At 41.3% G+C, this 23,329-nt stretch overlaps 1 protein-coding gene across 5 annotated transcripts in view; it reads left to right on the top strand.

The window, feature by feature from the left end:
• Positions 1 to 21,993, top strand: part of LOC144507491 (signal transducing adapter molecule 1-like) — a 69,036-nt gene extending 47,043 nt beyond the window's left edge. For all 5 annotated transcript variants that reach the window (XM_078234641.1, XM_078234648.1, XM_078234626.1 and 2 more), the window contains 8 exons: positions 6,423 to 6,612; positions 7,033 to 7,127; positions 7,352 to 7,440; positions 11,267 to 11,354; positions 12,574 to 12,628; positions 13,436 to 13,589; positions 15,799 to 15,974; positions 18,962 to 21,993. In XM_078234641.1, the coding sequence (XP_078090767.1) occupies positions 6,423 to 6,612; positions 7,033 to 7,127; positions 7,352 to 7,440; positions 11,267 to 11,354; positions 12,574 to 12,628; positions 13,436 to 13,589; positions 15,799 to 15,974; positions 18,962 to 19,172 (1,058 nt within the window). In that variant the 3' untranslated portion in view covers positions 19,173 to 21,993. The remainder of the gene's footprint in view (positions 1 to 6,422; positions 6,613 to 7,032; positions 7,128 to 7,351; positions 7,441 to 11,266; positions 11,355 to 12,573; positions 12,629 to 13,435; positions 13,590 to 15,798; positions 15,975 to 18,961) is intronic.
• Positions 21,994 to 23,329: the final 1,336 nt, after the last annotated feature.

The following is a 23,329-nucleotide window of genomic DNA, read 5'->3' as shown; positions in this document are numbered from 1 at the left end:
GGTGTGAATTGTCTCAAACCAGAACAGTTAGTAGGATTTTGCAAGCCCAGGCCAAATGGTGGGGGTTACATGTAATTTGACATGAACCCAAGATCCCGGTTGAGGTTGCCCTCATGCGTGCGGAACTTGGCTATCAGTTTCAGCTCGGTGATTCTGCGTTGTCATGTGCCTTGAAGGCTGCCTTGGAGAGCGCTTACTGCCATCACACGTGAGAACACCGCCCACTAGGTACATGGCGCATACTCATGCGACTCGGCCAATGTTGACTACCTCATATGCTGCAGGCAAGGATGGTCCCGAAGCGTGGAACATCGGCGAGACCATGCAGACGCTATGACAACAAATGAACGGACACCGCGCAGCACTCACCAGGCAGGAGTGTCCCCTTCCCGTCGGGGAACACTTCAGCAGTCAAGGGCATTCAGCCTCTGATCTTCGGGTAAGCATTCTCCAAGACGGCCTTCAAGATACACGATAATGCAGAATCGCCAAGCAGAAACTGATAGCCAAGTTCCGCACGCATGAGGACGGCCTCGACCGGGATCTTGGGTTCATGTCGCACTGCATGTAACCCCCATCATTTGGCCTGGGCTTGCAAAATCTTACTTACTGCCCCGACTTGAGACAATTCACACCTCTTTAACCTGTGATTATCCCTCTCTCCACTCGCATTGTCTGTACCTGGTAAAGACTTGATTATCTGTAAAGATTCGCATTCCAACCATTATCTTGCAATTGTGTCTCTGCCGATATGTATGCTGTGTTTGTGAACCCATCTCTCCACTCACCTGATGAAGGAGCAGCGCTCCAAAAGCTCGTGATACCACATAAACCTGTTGGACTTTAACCTGGTGCTGTGAGACTTCTTAATGTGCCCACCCCAGTCCAATGCTGGCATCTCCACATCACAGTAAGAATGTGGATACAGAATTGAGTAATAGGAAACAGTGAGTAATAGTTAATGGTTACTTTTCAGGTTGCAGAAAGATTTGGAGTTCCTCAGGGATCAATATGAGACCTTTGCTTTTTCTGATATATGTTAGCAATCTGGATCTTCGTGTGTAAGGGACAATTTCAAAGTTTGTGGATGATACGAAACTTGAGTGAAAGGGACAATGTAGAACCTCAGAAGCACAGCGACAAGTCGGTGGAATGGGCAGATAGGTGGCAGATGAAGTTCAATATGGAGAAGTGTGAGGTGATTCATTTTGTTAGGAAGAAAATGGAGAAACACTATAAAAAAAGGCTACAACTCTAAAGGGTGTGCAAGAGCAGAGTGACCTGGGTGCTCGTGCATAATTCAATAAAGGTGGACAGATGGAGAGAACAGTTAATAAAGCTTAGGATATTATATGCTTTATTCATGGTGTCATGGAGTACAAGAGTAAGAATGTTATGCTGAGCTTTTATAAGACACGATTTCGAACTCAGCTGGAATATTGTGTACACTCCTGGGCATCGCGCTTTAAGAAAGATGTGAATGGATTGGAGAGAATACAAAAAAGGTTTAGAAGAATGGTTCCAAGGATGAAAATCTTCAATTATGAAAATAGATGGGAGAAGTTGGGACTAGTCTCCTTTGAGAGGAGAAGGCTAAGAGGAGATTTAAAAGAGGTGTACAAAATCATCAGGAGGCTGGACAGAGTAGACAGTGACAAACTGTCCTTGCCCTTAAAAAGATTAAGAATGAGCGGGCACAGTTTAAAGTAATTTGCAAAAGAAGCAAATGTGATGTGAGAAAAAACCTTTTCACAGCATGAGTGGTTCGGGTCTGGAATACACTGCCTGAAAACTGTTGTTAATGCAGAGGAACTTGGTGCATCATTAGGGAGAAGGTATTGAATAAACTAATGGGAACAAGGCAGAAAAGTCTCGGACCTGATGGCCTGAACCCTGGGGTATTAAAGGAAGTGGCAGCAAAGATAGTGGATGCATTGATTGTGATATTTCAAAATTCCTTGGATTCTGGTAAGGTCCCAGTGGATTGGCTATACATTAATGTGATGCCCTGATTCAAAAAGGGATAGAGGCAAAAAGTAGGAAACCATAGACCGGTTAGCTTGATCTCTGTGGTGGAGTAATTGCTGGAATCTTTCATTAAGGAGGAGATGAATGAGCATTTTGAAAGGAAAAGGTCAATCTACCATTATCAGCATGGTTTTATGAAGGGTAAGTCATGCTTGACAAGCTTGCTTGAGTTCTTTGAAGACGTAACCAGTAAGGTGAATAGTGGGGAATCTGTGGATGTGGTATATCTAGTCTCCCAGAAGGCATTTGACATAAAAGATTGATCCAGTAGGTGAGATTGCAGTGGATTGGAGGTAGAGTACTGGATTGGATTGAGAATTGGCTGACTGACAGAAAGCAGAGGGTCGGGATAAATGGGTCCTCCTCTGGCTAGTGAAATGTAACTAGCAGGGTGCCACAGGGGTCAGTCCTCGGATCTCAACCGTTTACAATCTATATAAATGATCTGGAAGCAGGGATAGAGTGTAACATAGCAAACTTTGCAGATGATACTAAAATAGATGGGAAAACAGGCAGTGAAGAGGATATGAAGGTTTAACAGACTGATACAGATAGGCTAGGAGAATGGGCCAAAATTTGGCAAACGGACTTTAATGTGGATAAGTGTGAAGTTGTCTATTTTGGCAGAAAAAATAGAAAGGCAAATTATTACCTAAATGGAAAGCAGATTCAAAATGTGTTCTGGCAGAGGAACCTGGGTGTCTATGTTCATGAAAGTTGGTATGCAGGTGTAGCATGAAATGAAAAAGGTAAATGGGATGTTGGTATTTATTGCAAAGGGGCTGGAGTATAAGAGTAGAGAAGTGTTGTTTCAATTGTATAGGGTATTGGTGAGACCACATCTGGAGTTTTATGTCCAGTTTGGCCTCCTTATGAGGAAGGATGTGGTGGCATTGGTGGCATTTCAGAGGGTGTTGACCAGATTGATTCTGAGGACAAAAGGTTGATGTATGAAGAGAGTTTAGAAGGATGAGAGGGGATCTAATTGAGGTATATAACATTTTGAAAGGGATTGATAAAATAAATGTAGACCAAATGCTTCCTCTTATGGGGCAATCTAGAACAAGAGGTCACAGGAGGAGATTGAAGGTGGTAGATTTAAAACTGTGTTGAGATGGAACTGCTCACAGAGGATGGTGAATTTGTGGAACTCACTGTCCCATAGCACGGTGGAGTTTGAATTGTTGAATGGTTTCAAGAAGGAGATAGATATATTTCTAATAACAAAAGGGATAAGGGGGTACGGGGAACAGATGGGGAGATGGATTTGAGACCAGGGAGAGATCAGCCATGATCTGATTGAATGGTGGAGCAGGCTCGAAGGGCTGAATTTGCCTACTTCTGTTCCTAATTCCTTTGTTCCTATGAAGTGTGGTGGAGACAGGTTCAATTGAGGCATTCATTACCTTCTGTTCAGAGATCCAGAAAAAGTTGTGACAGATTGATTGGTGAGAACTACTAGAAAAGGGCTTTCTAACAGTAACTCTGGTAATTGTTTTTATTCCTGCCTGTGAACAAATTGCAAAGTAGTGACATGTATCTCAAACCGTGGTGGTACAGTGCAATCATGAAGACAATAGAAGCGGGTCCAAAATCCTGGCTTGGACTTACTGCAAAAGTGGAGTCGAAGTTCTGATCAACCGGGTCTTTGGATCACTACCTAAAAGTGTTGTTATGAGAGAAGATTTTAAAGCCTAATTCTGGGAGTGGAATTTAGATCCCCTCACATGACAATCATCTGGAGGTTTTTGAAGAGAAATCTACGAATATTGACTTTTGGATGTCGATGTGACGATTATGGTTTCAAATGTTATCTGTAGTAACCTTAAACCTGTGTGTAATTGTTAAGCTAAAGGAGGAGTAGTGGAGTTTTGTATTATAATCCTTTTTTTTAAATGTTCAATAAATATTTTCTTTGATAACAAGTAATTAGCTCCTATGACTCTGTTTCCTCCATGTTTGAAAGAACCAAAAATAAAAATTACTGTCATGATCTCTTGAGCTAGAGTTCCATTCTAGGGTCTTCCTGTCCAGTTATAACACCAACTGGGATTGTAACAGGCACCATGTCTTAATGCTTAAAGCAGAGAGTGTGTATAGATGGGTCTTTTTCTAAATGGAGGTCCGTCACCAGTGGTGTGCCCCAGGGATCTGTTCTGGGACCCTTGCTGTTTGTCATTTTCATAAATGACCTGGATGAGGAAGTGGAGGGATGGGTCGGTAAGTTTGCCGACGACACAAAGGTTGGTGGGGTTGTGGATAGTCTGGAGGGATGTCAGGAGTTACAGAGGGACATAGATAGGATGCAAGACTGGGCGGAGAAGTGGCAGATGGACTTCAACCCAGATAAATGCATAGTGGTCCATTTTGGCAGGTCAAATGGGATGAAGGAGTACGATATAAAGGGAAAGACTCTTAGTACGGTAGAGGATCAGAAGGACCTTGGGGTCCGGGTCCATAGGACTCTAAAATCGGCCCCGCAGGTGGAGGAGGTGGTTAAGAAGGCGTATGGTGTGCTGTCCTTTATCAATCGAGGGATTGAGTTTAGGAGTCCGGGGATAATGATGCAGCTATATAAGACCCTCGTCCGACCCCAGTTGGAGTACTGTGCTCAGTTCTGGTCGCCTCATTACAGGAAGGATGTGGAAAAGATTGAAAGGGTGCAGAGGCGATTTACAAGGATGTTGCCTGGATTGAGTGGCATGCCTTATGAGGATAGGCTGAGGGAGCTCGGTCTTTTCTCCTTGGAGAGACGAAGGATGAGAGGAGACCTAATAGAGGTATATAAGATGTTGAGAGGCATAGATCGGGTGGACTCTCAGAGGCTTTTTCCCAGGATGGAAATGGCTGCTATGAGACGACACAGGTTTAAGGTGCTGGGGGGTAGGTACAGGGGAAATTTTAGGGGGAAGTTTTTCACACAGAGGGTGGTGGGCGAGTGGAATCGGCTGCTGTCAGTGGTGGTGGAGGCAAACTCAATAGGGTCTTTTAAGAGACTCCTGGATGAGTACATAGGACTTAATAGGATGGAGGGTTATAGGTAGGCCTAAAAGGTAGGGATGTGTTCGGCACAACTTGTGGGGCCGAAGGGCCTGTTTTGTGCTGTAGTTTTTCTATGTTTCTATGCTCATTTGGAAAACTGCATTGGATGCGATGGGCCAAATGGCCACCTTCTGCACTGTAGCTGTTCTGTTTTTCTGTGAAGTTAGGATAGTGTGTAGCTTGGAGAGGAGCTTGCAGGTGATGGTGTTCCCATGTATTTGGTGCCCCTGTTCTTCTTGTATATTGTATATGATACCAACAGCTACCATTGTGTGTCGGTGCTGGAGGGAGTGAATGTTGAGGTTGGTGTTTGAGGTGTAGATTAAACAGGCTCCTGTGTACGAGATGGTGTCGAGCTTCTTGAGTCTTGTTGGACCAGCAGTCATCAGGCAAGTGCCAATGTCTAGGTATATTTATGAAACCTGAACATCAGCTTACTGGAATATTACACTGGATCATCTTCACTTTGGGAGGCATAAGTGACTTATGGTTCAAACCACCAGACAGATTTCTTGAACAGTTGAATGACCAGTGCTAAGTAGATTTACAGTAATGGCATGTGTTATGTGGAATGTAAAACATAAAAGAAGCTCCTTATCAATGTGGTTAGTCACCACAATGGAATTTGTGATTAATCTTGTATGCCTCATGAGCTGGTGAGATAATTTAATGGAAACCAACGTACAGCTTCAATTTTCTTTCAAGAAATTGTAAGCATTTTGTTTACAATTTCAGTCCCTGATAACTACAGTAAGAAGTCAAAAGATGTTTGTATTTAAATTGAATGGATTAACTCCATGCCCAACTGAAAACTCCATTGATCTGTTCCATTTCAACTTTGTGATGGGCATTTTTAACAACTGTTAGTGCCTACCAGTATACAATGAGCATGGCTAACAGGTAAAGGTTTGCATCTCAGTACCTTCTGAAATGCCTTTTTGCAAACCAGAGCATATTGTGTACTGTGTTTGAAGAAGCAATATCTCATTAGAACCCTATATGTACTGACACCAGCAAAAAGAATGCATTAAATAAGGCCTTTTAGATAAACGGTCATAATTTTTGTTACCTTGGAGACTATCTACTAATTCATCATATGACTGATATCCTTGCTTTGTCCTCAAAAACCTTGTACCTTCAAATATGTGAAACAGTGATGCAATAGGCTGCCTTTTAGCAGCTTTGTGGGCTGAAAGTAAGAACAAAGTATGCTTATAATTTGAAAGTTTTACTTACAAGTGGCATTTTTGCAGAGACATGATAATTTACTGATCATGTGGAGAGATCAAATATGAAGAATAGAATATTTACAATTTTAACACTGTATATTTTGATATCTGTATATTTTCTAGCCATTGAATTGTCATTGAAAGAGCAACGACAGCAGCAGACCACAGTCTCTAATCTGTATCCAAGCACTCCAAGCCTTATGGCCAGCAAATCTGAAGGACGGAAGGTGCGAGCCATCTATGACTTTGAAGCTGCAGAAGATAATGAGCTTACCTTTAAAGCTGGAGAGATCATTACTGTACTAGATGACAGGTATATGGAAGCAGAGAGATAATAAATAGGGAAGGAAAATTCCATTTAAGTAAAGCAACCTTATAAATATACCTTAAAGCTTGCAGTATGGTTTTGTTCAAATCAAACGCAGCAAAGATCAGGGCCGGAATTTTCCGGCCGTTTATGGCCTGCCGCCACTGCACTCAAGGACGGAGGATTTGGCACTCAGCCAAATCTCCGTTCACTGCAGCGAGACCAGAAAATCTCGCTGGCGTGAACAGCCAGAAAATTCCACCCTTGGTGTTTGGTCAGCAAATACAGGTTATGCTTAAAAATAAATGATCAAGAAACTAATTGAAGTTTTTGGGATATAACATGCAACAGAGTAATGGCTTGAGGTAGTTGTATTTTGAATGATCAAAATATTGAACAGCGTCACCCTTCATCTGCCTTCAATAGTGATCCAAATTGGTGGAAAGGTGAAACATACCAAGGGATTGGATTGTTTCCGTCAAATTTTGTGACAGCTGACCTAACAGCAGAACCAGAGCTATGTGAGTAACGAGCATTCGAGTAAATTCAATTGTAGCTTTTGTATTTGAAAACCAGTGACTTTTTAAATTTACCATTACAAACTTTGATAACAAATTGTTCAATTATTAAGAGCTAAACTTGAAAATGTGTATTCAGTTTGTTAAGCTCAACTACAAAGCTCACAGTTGCTGTATGTTTTACATAATTGTACATTTTGGTTATCTCTAATGTTTATCCTTCACAGTGAAAATTGAGAAGAAAACTGTACAATTTAGTGATGAGGTTCAAGTTGAGACACTGGAGCCAGAACCCGAACCTGTTTATGTTGATGAAGTAAGGACATACTATGCTTTACCATTATGTAGATGATAGTAATGCATAACAGCAATTTGTATGTAATAGCACATTAAATGTTGTAAAATGTTGCAAGGTGCTTCACAGGAATGTTATAAAACAATATTTTACTTTAAGCCACACACACAGATGTTAGGGCAGATGAAATGGACAGAAAGGAGGACAGAGAGTGGAGATATTTGGGGAGGGAATTCCAAAGTTTTGGGTTGTTGCAGTTGAAGGCACATCTGCCAATGACAGAGCAATTAAAATTGTGGGTGTGCAAGCATTAGACCAGCATAGATATATTGATGGACTTGGGACTGGTAGAGATTGGATATTGTCCAATTGGGAAAATCAGGAAAAATCTGAAGTTGCTTTCCTACTATTCAGAAAAATGAATGTTATGCCTTCAACAAGAAAACGGTAAACTTATTTCTTAAGTGTTATGAACCACGGTTGGAGTAACCATGACTCCCATAGAACCTGAACTTAGATTTTGTAACCTGCCATGGAATTATAGATATGTATAATATATGTTTTAGTCCAAAGGAAACTTGTGGATTATTACAGAATTTTCCTTGGACAACTGCGCTATAATTCACTGAGCATTTCTATTTGGCCTGAGATCTCTTTGCACAATTAACCTTAGTTTGCAGAGCATATTATTAGGATAATTATAAGTATGTGTTGTAAGTGCTGAACTTAATTGTCTTCAATATTTTTCTCCATCTGTCTTCTCTATTTACAAACTAATTATGCTAGGAAACTGTCCTTTGAAGAATTTCCTGCACACCTGAGACATCCATTTAGGTCTATAAACAATCTCATGCTTTCTCAGCAATCTTGACAGTTGCTCAGCACGTGGAATGTCTTGAGTATTAACACGAATTATAATGTTTTAGTCCAACAAGGAAAATACTCTGGTTCTCGTTCTGTGAAATCATTGAGGGTGAATACGTAAATAGTTAAAAACAGCTGGTTAGATTCAATAATTCAGTTCAATGTAAAAGTAGAGAAGGAAAGGGAATGATAAAAGTAGCTGACCAAGAAAAAAAAATGCTAGAAATATTAGGACCTAATGCAGAAAATTTCAAACAACAGAAGCTTGAATTCTTTGCTTGCTTAGTTGTTAAAATTCAAAGAATTCAAAACAGAAATGAATGCTGCATGTAAAGTTAATTCAAAACAAAATTAAATGCTGCATCATGTCAATCCTGGCTGCCTCAGTCAGGCGTTCTATGTTCAAGTCTGTTTTCGGGCTTCACTCCCTCATTACTGCATTGAAGTTCTGTATTATCAGGGGTGCCAATTACTGGTTGGTACAAGGTTATAGTAAGGGCCAGTTTTCCCCCCAAGATTCTGAAATTAAAATGAGGCAAAGCAATAGCACCAGTCAGATGTGAGCTTCCTTGAAACTGAACAAGATTTATAATTTGCAACAACCTTCTCTAACAAACGAGGTACAGACAAGATTGCATAGACTTGTTCACAAAACTGACGAGGAGAAAAAGGTTCCTTTTCAGTACGCCTGGTCATCAGACTGTCTCATGTACTTACCTCTATTTACAAGGCAAGCAGACCCGATTGAAATATTATGCAACGAGGCATTGTATGTTCTTTGATTTCCTTCCTCCCTTGCAAAGGGCCTTACCAACTGCATTCCTATTTCTCTTTCCAGAACTAAATACTACTATAGTGCAGATTTGTATTATGATTTACCTCTCAAGGTTGATTGGACAGATCACATACTAGGTTGCAAACTGTTGAAGTAAATCTTCACTGAAGTGGTGCACAGCACAATCATGGTCTGGCCAACTGATTACATGACAAAGATCCAAACATAGTTTTGATGCTGGCTTCAGAGTTGACACTAGCATTCACCGCTTAAATATTCCATTAGTTATGGAAAAATGTAGCAGTAACATTGAACCTCACATGCAAGCTGTTCTCAAAACAAACTGCCCCTCCCAGTTTGCCACTGAATGGCATTACAATCCAGCATCATAAACACCGCCAAAATGTTGGATATATTTATCCAGGCAGATCTAAATGGGATGCACATGTCACTTCTATTATTACAAGCTAACAGCCGTCTGTAGATGTTTGGGAAGCTGAAATACCATTCCTGTCAAGCAATGATCTTGTAACCATTTCCATGTCATTTATTTGCCTTGTATGGGTGAGCAGATGTGGTTGAGTGGAATCATAAAGCAGCAATATAAAGCCACTGAAATGCTCAGGAAAGGATAGGCAAAGTCATTCTTGGCCCTAATTGCCATAGTTACTCAAATGCATTGCACAATCGCGGTCTGAAATCAAAGCTGGTGGCGTGACCATCCCAGTGATCTTTGGAAAGCAGATTTTTGTTGGGTTCAGGAGCAGGCCCAGTAGGGAACTCCCTGCTTTTCTCATGTGCACACTGTGTGGTGAGCAAAAATGAGCACCGTTTGGGAGAAATGCAATCAAAAATCGACAAGCCCCATTAAATTGAACCTGGAAGTTTGTTTCCTAGCAACTTCTTTCATCCCAAAAAAGGGGGCCTAAAAACAGAATTCTTGCTGTGCATGGCTTGCAAGCTTGTTTCAAAGTCATCTAACATGTCAAGGATAAGAATATTCCACCCAGAACACTGCAATATTTTACTCTGAATACAATTCACTGCTAAATCTTGCACAATTATTAGATAAATTACAAATTATTAAAGCTGAGATGCATTCATTCTGCTTTATGCTAATTCTAACCACATTAGTATTGCTAGATACATTTAATCATTTTCCCGAAAGTGAAATAACTGCTAATGCTATATTTCCATATATAATTGAACCATATATTTTACATTCCACTGAAAGAAAATGCATACCTCGGTGTCAGTAGCATCAACATATCAATGAAGCCTATCCTCCAAACACCTTTACTTGAGCTGTTCAATTTGTGGAGGGATTCCACTTTCACTATGTAGGTAACCCTGTGTAAGGCTTCATTACTTAGAACATTGAAGGTTAAAACTGTAGATTGCCTGAAGAACCAGAAGTTGCGTTTATTTATTAGTGTTGCAAATAAGCTTACGTTAACACTGCAATGAAGATGCTGTGAAAATCTCCGGGTCGCCATACTCCAATGCCTGTTTGGGTACACTGAGGGAAAATTTAGCATGGCCAATGCGCCTAACCAGCACCTCTTTTGGACTGTGGGAGGAAACCGGAGCACTCGGAGGAAACCCACACAGACACGGGGAGTACATGCAGACTCTGCACAGACAGTGACCCAAGCGGGGAATCGAACCCGGGTCCCTGGCGCTGTGAGGCAGCAGTGCTAATCCATGTGCTGCTCAGTTTTTGCAGAGAGAATTATGTGGTCATGGAATAAAAGCTTTTCAGGCTCACATCTTTCCCCTTGAACTAGGAAGTGGACTAGGCCATTCGGTTATACAATTGGTTCTTGCTGATCCGTACTTACATTTTTGCTCCATATCCCTTGAAACCAATACCTAAAGCAAACCTATCAGTCTCAGTTATGCAAAGTTGACCCAGCATCCATAGCCATTTAGGGGCAAGAGTTCTATGTTTTTGCTGCCTTTTATTTAAAAGTGACAGGTCTATAGTTAAAGAGTTTTCTGTCCCATTCTTCAATAATTGGGTGGTGATTGTATCTTTTGAATCTAAGGGCACAATTCCTAAATCTGGAGATTTGTAAAATGATGACTAATGCAGCTGTAATGTCCAGACTTATTTGTATCTGGGGTAGAAACCATTAGGGAATTTGTCCATCTTCAGTTCTATTATTTATTACTGTCATTTAAAAAAAATCTAATCTACTTTACTAGGAAAAGATGGATCAACTATTACAGATGTTGCAAAGTGCTAACCCCACAGATGGTCAACCAGATTCGCCAGAACTACTTCATCTAGAAGGTGAGATAGCTGTATGATTTCTCTTGTGCTCTGTCCCATAGTTCATTAGTGTCCTAGTATAATAAAATGGCAATGTATGAATACAACAGTTACAAATGATTGTGCCAATGATGTAAGTGTGTTTTTTGTATATTAAACATTACATTTGATGTAGAATTTAAACAGTGGATCAAATCGAACCACAAAAGCAGATATTATGACAGGTGACCAAATGCTGGAAGAAAGAGTCTTGCGGCCTAGACTTTTCAAGGCATGGTGACAAATGCTGGAGCAATTAAAATCAGGGATAGGCAAGAGGCCTAAATTGTAAGAGTTCAGAGATCTCAGTGGCAGAGTGATTATTGGGGCTGAAAGAAGCTACAGCAAAGGGAGAGGAGATGCCACAAGGGAATTGAGAGAATGAGAATTTTTAAATTATGTTCTCTGCTCGACAGCCATTGAAGCTCAAGAAGCACTGGGACGGTGGGTGAATAGGACCTATTGCGGTTCAGAATATGGGCAGTAAAATCAGCTCAAAGTTTATGAAGGCCAGAAAATGGGAGGTTAGTTAGGAAAGAATTGGAATAGATGGGTTTAGAGGTAAAATAAATAGGTGACAATTTCCAAAGCAGCTAAAGTGAAGGAAGGAGATTGGTAATGTTATTGAGGTGAATGTAGATGCGCTTGGTGATGGAGCAGATATAGGATGATCTGTTTCAACTTCAAATAATGTCTGGGGAGAATGATAGAGTTTGGGGGGCTAGGGAACACAGCTTGTGGAGGGGATCAAAGTCAATGACTTTGGTCTCCCCTGTATATTAGTTGGAGTAAAATGTTAGGCATTCAGTACTGATGTCAGACCAGCAATATAACAAATCAAAGGAAGTCAAGAGAGATGGGTAATGATATAGAACTGCATGTCATCAGCTTCTATATGGAAATTAATGTTGTCTTTTTGGATGATGTCACCAGGGGGCAGCAGGTAGATGAAAAATAACTATGCAGCCAAATGAAGATCTTTGACACCCTAGCACAAGCTTTGCTTGCGTTTAGTGTACCTAGCAACAAGTGTAGTCATCTGTTGATATAAGAATGATCAGTGTAATCAGTTACTTTTTAACTTTTACATTTGCCTATGTAATCCCAGGCAGATCTATAAAATGCACTTCTCTACCCCACTCCACTTCGCTAAAAACAAACGAAAAAATTTAAACTTTTTGTGTCTCTAAAATTTCCTCAGGTATCTGTCACCAAATGGGACCACTCATAGATCAGAAGTTGGAAGAGATTGACAGGTAAAAGTCCTATTTTCCGATTTTCTTCATAATGCACCTTTTAGTGCGTACCTGTCATACAGGCTCTAGAATTCTTGGAGCCATGAGCTACAACTAAACAAACAGGGTAGGAAACATGAGTTTCGGATAAGATCAATTTCCGCAGAATTTCAGAGCTTAGTTTTTTTAATTTAACACATGAACATTTTTTGACTTGCCTGAGATGAGAACCAACATCTGAAGAGAAGGCAAGACTGCCAATGTGACCTTGGCCTGCCAGAAATCTCAAGTTCTGCTTCCTGTGTCCCCTTGCATTGTTCACTTATCATCCTGATGGCAGTGGGCTACTCGCAAGACAAGCCTTCCTTAATGATAGTCAATTGAAAAAAAGTAGTAATATAATCATTTAGGACTGAGATAAGAAGAAATTACTTTACTCAAAGGATTGTAAATTTTTGGAATTCTTTGTCATAGAGGGTTGTGGACGCTCTATCGTTGAATACTTCCAAGGCTGTGATGAACAGATTTTTGGTATCACAGGAAATCAAGGAATATGTGGAGCATGCGGGAAAATGGAGTTGAAGCCTAAGCTTAGCCATTATTGTGGTGCATGGTGGAGCAGGTTTCATAGGCCATATGATCTGCCGCATTTATTTCATATGTTTTTATGTCTAGGCTGGAGCACATTACTATTAGGGAATCCCAACCCACCACACTTCTGGCAATGGAAAAGAGCGCAAGGAATTTCAAACCCACCAAATTTTCATTTGTATGTTCTGATGTACCCAGTACAACCCCTTAAACCTGTTCACTTCATTGTTGTTTTAGGAAGCATTCTGAGCTGTCAGATCTAAATGTGAAGGTGATGGAGGCTCTATCCTTGTATGCTAAGTTGATGAATGACGATCCGATGTATTCCATGTATGCTAAACTCCAGAGCCAACAGTATTACATGCAGCCATCCTCTATAGCAGTTTCTCAGGTGTGTCTCAAGTTATTTATTGTAACAAAATAATTATTGTGACGGTGCTTCTCAAATAAGAATTTTTGATAAATTTTTTCATCTTCTCTTAATGTTTTATTTTAACTTGGAAAGAAGTTACTATATTTAAATACCATATAAGATCAGTTGACATTGTGCTTTTGCAATACAGACTGTCATACATTGATGCATAGAGTAATTCAGGTTATTCTTTTGAAAGCTTGTTGATATTGAGGATAATAATTAACTTAAACCATCAACCATAAAACTCAATGTTTGGATGTGTTTTTATGTGATCTTGTTTGTATCTATGCCGTAAAAGTAAAATGGCTGTAAGAGATTGGGAGTGGACATTTTGTGGTGCAATGGGTAGTGTCCCTGTCTCTGAATCAGAAACTTCAGGTTTGAGTCCCAACCCCAGAACTTGATGAGCAAGTAAGTTATGTTCATAAAGCAACCAAACAGGTTGGACATCAATCTGCAAATCCTTGCTAAGAACTGGAGAGACTCCTGGTCAGCCATGTGATGGAAAGCGTTGGAGACTCTACCATCACTAATAGTTCCAGGTATAAATGTAAAAGTGTATGTTGGCACAGCAGCTTGGATTCCTTAGGTGAACTGTAACACAGAGATTGGGCATTAGTGGATCATTTATTCAGCATTTTGTTCAGCAGCTGAAAGGCCTAGTAACTGTTGAGTGATAAAAGTTAAGAAATTATAATGACATTTTTCAGCAATTGTTCCAGTTTCCTCTGATGTATTCTGCGTGCTTGCACTCTTAACAGAACTGTTCCTTTTTGTAGAACACTTTCTTAATATGCTGATAGCAATTGGGCAGGCTGTTTTTATTATGTTCTTTGTAGTCACCTTTGAAGTTATCATTTACATAGCCTCACTGATCTCTGGTAAACAGTTTTTCTGATGTGGCAATTCGTACCTCCATTTCTCTAGATGCTTGCTAATCTTGTTACTGGGCAAATTACATCTCATTATTCCTTTAATACTTGCTGATCTTGTTACTTGTTTGTTATTTTTTCCCAACATTCGCCACAGATATGGCCAGACTTTTGTTGAGTTTTCCCATTTTAAAAAAAAATTGCCTCATTTTAGCTGCCTGGAACCTATTAACAGCAGCATCTTTTCAGTATAGCCTTTTCCCCTCCTGCAGAACACACATTACCCCAGCATACACACAGATAAATTGAAACTCTAGAACTTTCTTAAGCTCCACCAAACTCCATGATGATATAGCCTTCCAGGGCTCACTGTATGCTTTTAAATTAATTATAGCTTTGACTCCAAAAACAGTCCCCCAGGCTGCATTTTTTTAAACAATTGGTTTAGACACCACGCGTGGAATTTTCCCCCAAAATATTAAGTGACATAATGGTGAGAATAATGGAGCGATCCACGCCGGTCTCTCGGGCATGCTCCACATCGCAATCATCCCTCCCTCAGTTACTTATTTGGAGAATTGGGAGTTTTGAGCCAGTTTTTGGGGGCATGCCAGTGAGCCTGGCTTAACAGCGGTCGGGCGCCATTTCACAATATTAAGTGCTTCGCACATTGTTGACAAATGTGGCAGCAAATTTGTGCACAGAAAGATTCCACATTTCAAAAATTATTGTTTTTTAATCTGATGCTGAGGGTAGAATGTTTGCCAGAACACCAGGAAAGCACTCTACTCTTAGAATAGCAACATGACAGCCATCTGAAGGGACAGATTAATTTAATTTCTTATTTGAAAGACTGTACCTCCACCAATGCAGTACTCCTTAAATACAGCACTGAAGTATGAGCCTAGATTGTGTGCTTCAGTTCTGGCGTGGGCAATGACCCCCTACTCTCCTGACTAAGGTGAGAATTCTGCCAACTCTATTAAACTGACTCTAATTTTATTTTCCTTTCTTTGCACAGTAATTATTTGTGTTCAGCTGTTTCTTTTTATAATAATGGCATTTGAACCAAAGAGGCACATCTGGCACCAACACTTGTAGCCTAATCGTATTTGATGACTTGTGTCCTTTCTGCATAAATATTCTCCGAACAGAGTAGAAATTATTAGTATTCAGAACTCGAGAAACTATAACTTATCTGAGAACATGGCACTCTTGCAAAATGAACTGCTCCTTCTCTTGGTAAATTTGAACACGACAAACGCATTTTAAACCATAATGTTGTTTAATTATACTTAACTCCTCTGTTACAGGTATATTCAGGACAGCCTCCCAGTGGAGCATATGTAATATCTGGTACACCTCAGATGGCTTCAGTGCAGGGGTACAGTATTCCATCAGATCAGATTCCATCGCTCAACCAAGCTGGTTTACCACCAACAGTAAGCTCAGCACTGTCCAGCCAACAAGCTCCAACATCTTATACTAAGTAAGTACTGATTATTGTACACCACTTGTAGTAACACATTTCTTGATGGTTATTGCAGAATGAAATGATCTAGACTACTTTCAACAGTTGCATATGTTAGCTGCTAACTAGAAACTAGTGTGCAGTAATAGGTAGATATAATTAATTGCACTTTGTAAACTCACTTTTGTTTTGGATTTGAAAGGAAAAGTCTAAATACACATGGTTGATCTAATGAAAAAAATTCCAAGTCCAGAACGAGTGTGAAAATGGAAGAGTTTCGGATTCATTTTTTTGGCAAGTCTCAATCTGGAATCTTGGAGCATAAAAAATCCTGAAATTGGAGTGGGTGGGGCTTAAATTGCCAGAAAGCTGGCTGATAGCAGCAGAGGCTGCTGTTGCACATGTGCAGCTCTCTCTGCTCTGAGCAGCAGAGAGACCTGTCAGATAGGGGGGCGATTCTCCCATCGCGCCACACTAATTTTCTAGTGCAGTGTGGTGGGAGAATCTTGCGTCCGGGTATGCGCGGGATTTGCGCATGCGTTCTGCCACGCGCATCTCCCAGCGCTGGATTTCAGGGGCCATCAGATCTGTGCTGGAAACTGGCGGGAACACCAGGTAGGTTATTTGCATCTATTTTTACTGACATTTTAATGTGATTAGCGGGCTCGGGACTGAATTCTCCAGGCCCGCTATCCTCTCCCACCCCGCCAGAGTATTTCACTTTAGAAGGTTTCTACAGTAGGTCCCCACTTTCTGGGAACTATCAGGATGAACCCACTGGGGTAAAGGGGGGGGCAATCGGGGGCCCCCCAGGAATCCGGGGGGTGGGGCCCCTGGGCATTGGCACCCTGGCAGTGCCAGCCTGTGCCTTATGACACTGCCGAAGGGACAAAATGCCAATGCTCAGGGGCACTGTGGCACTGCCCATTGGGCATGGTGTAGTGCCAAGGGTGCAGGACTTATAGGGGTGGGGCCTGGTGGGGGAAGGGCTTAAGGGGCAATTGGTGGGTGTGGCTGGTCTCAGTGCCATTCTGCATGGGGATCGATGGGGGCAGGAGGGATGCCAGCAATTGGTGGGGGGGAGGGGTGGTATTGGCACTGTGGGTGGGGGGGGTGCTGGAGGTCAGGGCAGGTTGGGACAGGGAGGGTCAGGGCTGGCCTGGGAATGGTCGGTGGAGGCTGCAATCAGGCTGTGTGGGGGGTTGGGAGGGAAAATACTGTAGGGGTCTCAGGCTGGCCAGCGATCAGAAAGCTGACAGTGCGAGGGCACTGTGCATGCACAGAGGCCCACTGGTTTCAGCCTCCCATCCCCTGAAATCTAATGATATTCGTGCTGGTGGCCTCTGCAGTGCACAGAGTGGAGATTCTAGTCTGAAGTCACACTGAAAAAACAGCATGAATTACTCCAGTTTCCCCATGAATTTGACACTTAGAATTTGTTTGGGAGAATGGCCCCATAGTCACTGCTACGTATAGCCAGCCTCCATGGCCTAATCCCAGCACGCCCTCCCAACCCCTCCTCCGCACTGCTGCAAACCCCATGGCCGATTGTGATTGCCCCACCCCCTCAGGCCCCATCCCTTTGGCATTATCCAGTGCCCAGTGGGGAGTGCCAGGATGTCTGGTTGACAGTGCCCAAAGGCCATCATCTCCTTGCCCCTGACCTGCAGGGGAGTGGGGGGTGTGCTTCAGGGGTCTCCCTGAAGCCATCACGTCTAGACCCCGTTGCTGGGGACCAGTCGTGATTCTTGCCGGAGGGAACCTCCCCCGGTGAGGCCATAAGGCAAGTGAGTCTGGGCAATTGACTCCCGGGATCGCTAATTGAAATGATATTTAAATTATATTTATTTTATTCAGCCTTGCGCCAGAAGCCAGGAATGGGCACAAGGCTGATCATGTCAGATATCCGTTGCCGTTAAAATTGAGAGAGGCGAGAAATCACGCTCAAACCTGATTTCTTGGCCCTCTCGTGATCTTATCGGCTTCCCGTGTCCATTGGCCGGTGGGCGCAGTGGTAAGATCGCCCCCACGGTGTCTCAAATTTGGATGGTCTTGTACCTAAATATCTTCAACTGAGATTATAGGGCTTGGATCTATTTTCTCAGATTAGTTGTTCTGATTGTGAAAGTTATACTGTAAATTTCAGGCACTATGCATTTAAGTTGATCAACAAAGAATTTCTGGATTCCAAAAGGAAAAATGGGTTTGAATAACACAACTGGTATGAGTAAAATTTACTACTGATCTGAAATAGCAGCTTATGGGTGCTAGTAAAGAAATTACAAATGCAAACAAAAGTCAATGAAAACTTATAAACTATACCAATTGCTGTAAAACCTTTTGGGTTGACAGAGACGGTGCAGACTCGATGGATTGAATTGGCTCCTTCTGCGCTGTAGGGATTCTATGACAGAAAATGTATAACTTCAATTAATTGTATATCTTTTTGGGTTTAGCTTTCTTATCAAACATCAGTATCATATGCTACCTCACAAAATAAAAAGTATTTGTTTCATTATTCCATTTGAATTTTCCTCAACTACTTTGCTTCTAAGTATGCATCTTGAAATGTATAATATGCACATATATATTGCTGGATCTTGTATTTTTCGCGTAATGTTATGTGCTCTGTAGTAATTCTTGCACTAAAATGTTCGGAGTTCCTAAAAATAGTTTAAATAGTAGATGGCATCCAAGAAAATTTGAATTGTATTAAATTCTACCTGCCCTTCATTACACCACCTCAGATTGTAAACATCTCTGGTAGAGGGTTAACAATTTATTTAGCCAAGAGGGTCACCTAGCCCGACCCCAAAATTACCTTTTAAGATTGGGAAGTAATGAAGGAAATGATGGAGCCATCCTTAGGGGTACAGTGAAACTTCAATTGCTGAGTCAATCTCCTCATGAATAAGCTGTTTTAACTATTTACTTATATGTTAAATAGAATCCAAATATTTTAACATGATGCAGAGACAGATTAATTGTTTTTTTCTCTCTTTCAGTGCTATGGACAGTTCTGTGTCTGCAAATACATACTTAAATCAAGCATCTGTCTGTAATCAACCTGCCCCTTCAAATGTTGAAATCCCTAGTTATCAGAGTACTGGCCTAAATGGACAGCAGATGCCAAACTACAGTGTTGCCTCTACAACCCATGGCCAACAGACCAGCAGTCAACAACAATCCCCTTACTCACAGAAAGCACTTCTATAGAAAATGTGATCTCTGTCATCCGTCTTATCCTTGACATTGGCCAGGAACAAGTAGGCAGTAGTGCAATTTACAGGAATAAAAATGTCGTCAATTTGCGCAGACTGCACTGAACCTTTTTTTAAACAGAACCACCTATGCGAAAGGAGTACATACAAATGGTTGCCTACCCCTGAATAAGCGTTATGTTCTCATAGTGACTACAGCTATTTATGCCGAACATAATCTCCTATTTTGTGGGAAAACATGGGACTGATCATTCTTTCTGTGTACATATATAGATTTGCTGCATTAGTACTGAATTTGATAGCTATAAGTAAAGATGTGAACATAATTTGTTGCAGGTGGTATATAAATTAACTCATGGTGGTTTTAAAACTAGATTATCAAATTTTTGTAGTAATTTTAAGTTATATATATATATATATATTAAAAAATAGATAAAGTTACATCAGCCCTAATGATGTGAAGAATGAAATCTACATAGCCTCATTTTGCACTCTGTCAAAAATGACCTCCCAGATGCCTGCAATGATCTTTCTCCTTTGGACAAGAACAACTACTCAAGTAAATAAGCTGTTGCAGTACTTCTTATGCATTTATTTTGCTGCCTTTTTACCTCCAGTGAGTCTGCTTTAGTGTTCAAAATAGGAGCTAACAGCAGTATTATGAAGTAACTTTGTATGCAGTATACATTTTTTTAAGAAGTAAAAGTTGAGATTTAATTTTCAGATGAAGGGCCAGATGACTTATTTATGAACCACTTTGCAACTATATGCATTTAAAGTTCAGCAATACTTTTCTGATGTCCTCATTCCGTTGTTTCCTCAGGGTTCAGGCAGCAAATTACTGTTGTGATTAGAAAGCGTTTTTTTTTCTAGAAGGAAGAAACCGTTCTACTCCAAGGTAAAATTAACGTGACAAAGTTCAAAATGAAAACTGGAATCCAACCTTTGGCTTGTGAAACCCCCTGTCAAACTTTTTCTTGATATTTTTGGCGTTACTGTGGTGGTGCATGGACTTTTTTACATATCTCTGAGTACTACCGCCCAGCCACTAAAGACACAGCTTTGAAACAAAAGCTGCTGTTGATCTCTGGTCATAATTGGTGTGAACTATGTTAAATTAAATGTTTTCATTGAGATTGGGAGATCTGAAGGCTTCTGTATTGATGGTTGAAAAAGTTGTGAGTACAAGTTTAGAATTTAGTTGGCAACATTTGGGTCCTTTTTCTTGATCCAACTGATGAAAATGTTCAGTAAGTTAAAGGAGTAGGAGTACTTTGGCTGTGAAGAGCTAAAAAGATCTTTACAGCCGGTCACCATTGTGTGAGGGAGACTCTTCCACAGGGTGGCATGTGGTTGTTGCTCAATCTAGGCAAGCAAGAAGGGTTTCAAAGCTTGCCCGAAGCCCTTGCTCCTCCACCTCAACCAAAACTATGTGGCCAAGAGGCTGCCTCCCGGCAACTGCACTGTCATTCCATGTCTGTTGGGACATGGAGACCGATGAGCAAATCACTGTGCCCCTTCCCCTTCCCCTTCCAGTCGGCCTCCTTAACAGGCATTTAACCCAGTTAGTTGGCTGAATGCCATTTGTGGGCAAGCAGTCCCACAGCCTTCCATTCCTCTAGGAGAATGGCTCAGTGTGGGTGACAGAGCCAGGAAATAGACACCAACCAGCGATACAAAATTCCATGCTTGCCCACCTCTGCCCCCATCCCTAGTGAGGGCTCAAAGTTGAATATAATTCTCATTTACAGGTCTTCACTGGAGGTATTATATGTATCTATTTTTGGTGCATTCGTGGAATTGCTGGGTAATGTGAGCAGAACACTCAGATGTGTATATTGGTTCAGTGAGATCAATCTGGAGATGTTTTTTAAAAGGTTGTTGCTTGTCATAGTCCTTGACTCTCCAGTTTCTCTCCTTAAAGATTACTATCTTCATGAAAAAAAACTTGCTTAGACCTTTGTTTCATAAAGGACAAAAGCAGTGCATTTATGCAAAAATATTGCAGTCAAGTGACACAATTTCATTTCCAACATCGTTCGTCATTCTGTTTGCAAGTAAATTTGGACAGGTGTTGTTGTGCAAACTTTCATGAAGATGGTGCTCCTTTAATTTAGTACCTAGAGCTGGAGGTGTGAAATTTGTAAATGTTTATTGTATTTAAGCTTTTTAAATGTCTTGAAGTAAATATTTTGTTCGTTTTGAACATTACAAAATCAATCACTTTGCTCAATGCAATGCCGTACAATATCAAATGTAATTTAGTTGAAATGTGTGTTGGTTAATATGCAGGTTAACAGGTGTGAACATCGAGGTTTTCTTTGTTACAATTCAATTCACAAAAACTATACACAAATGGTCCATAATTTGACGAATTGAGCTGAATGTTTACTAAACACTAATTGTAGAACACTATAACACTAATTAAATTGTGCTTGGTTTCCCATTTGCACAAATCATTTTGGAGGGGCCTTGTTCGAAAACAAGGATGCGATCTGCGTGTAAAATGTTAAAACTATTGTGCTGAAGAATGATGAAGTATGTTTCAACAACATTTTAAACCAAGAAAAAGCTGTAAAATGACTTTAAATTCTCATTTGTATTAACTTGGACTTGTTAGCGTTTAAATAACTTGTAACAAAATGGCTGAATTCAATGCAAAAATTCTAAGACCGTGTCATTAGATTTATTATTCTACTGCATGTCATGAGTTTAAAAAAGACAAGAAAATACTGGTAATCTTCATTGGAAGATAATTTCACAGTTGACCTGTGATCAGTTAAGAATGGTTTGAATAAATAGTGCATCACAAACAATACTGTCGTCAATGAATTCAAATTGTTTTATAGGTCAATTTTTTTAATTAAAGGGCGGAATTCTCCCATTTTGAGACCAAGTATGGTGGCAGGTGGCTCCGGCGGCACCTCTCCTGGCCAGAATGATGGGATCCCACGCCAGATTCAGCATTTGAAACTTCGTTAACTATATATAGGCAAATTCCCCTCCGAATCTCCTGGTGGAATGGCAGTTGATTTGCCCTCTGCCTTCAGCTGACAGGTTTGAAGGTCCCAGAAATATAATTAAGTACAGGTTCATCAGTCTCGTATCACTCTCTCCAGCCCACCTGACTTCACCAGATCCTCCAACATGTCCGGAACACACATGCAAAAGGTTAGCTGCCTCAAGAAGAAGGCAGTGCTCGTGCCCTGAAGCCCTTACTTGGGGAGTGCTTCCAATTATTGCTCCTGTTGCTTGGATGCTGCTCTTCTGCATTGTCTCCTTTCCCTGTCTTCAAACTAGCGCCTGGATTGCCTATCATCTATAACTCCTTTCCATTTCGCAACAGAAATATATGCACTCTGTGACTCCTATCTGCCAGCCCTGAACTTAAATGGGAGACTTGACATAGTTCTCATTTCCAAAGAGGGCGCGAGACAACAGTGACCTTCACAAAGAACTGCAGCCTGACCTGTTTAGTGTTCATGTGAACCATCCTTGATGTGGCACACTAACACGCATCCACCCCATAACCTGCTGTCTGCATGTATCCCCTTCCAGTAATACATGTATAGCCCTATAGACCCCTTTGTTTGTCTGCATGTCAGGCAGCCTTGTCGGCGTCCAGCTTCCCTTCCCTGGGTCTTCCTTCTGCCTTCCGTTGTTCATCCTCTTTATCCTCTCTGCTCATCCTTGTGAGCCTTGCCGTTCCCTCACCGCCCCCCCCCCCTGCACTGTCCTCCTTCCACATAACCCCTACTCTTTGACCTCCCCTGACCACACTAACCGCACGGCCCTCCTTTTACATGCCCCTCCTTGTCTTTGCCCAACTCCAGTCCCACCCCCACCTTGCAACCTACCCCCAAATTAACTTCAGACCTTTGCTGCGGTGGCTGCATAAGTCCCACAATATGGTGCTGCCAGATAGAAACTGATGCTTTGACCTGAGGAAAGAATACTGCTATACTCCCCGACCTCAGGCGCAGTACTGATCTGAGGTGGTGACACAGGAGGGTCCAGCAGCATGGTGCTGTCCATGAAGACCAGCTCTGCATGATGACAGAGGTTAGGAACCGGTCTGCCCCGGCAAGTTGGAGTACAGCACATCAGGAGCAGCGCAGCACTTTGGCAGATAGACTTTGCATGTTGCACTCA

Source organism: Mustelus asterias, chromosome 2 (genome assembly GCF_964213995.1).
Source record: "Mustelus asterias chromosome 2, sMusAst1.hap1.1, whole genome shotgun sequence".
Lineage (NCBI taxonomy): Eukaryota > Metazoa > Chordata > Chondrichthyes > Carcharhiniformes > Triakidae > Mustelus > Mustelus asterias.
The sequence above is the reverse complement of the archived record's forward strand: the minus strand, read 5'-3'. Positions and strand labels throughout refer to the sequence as shown.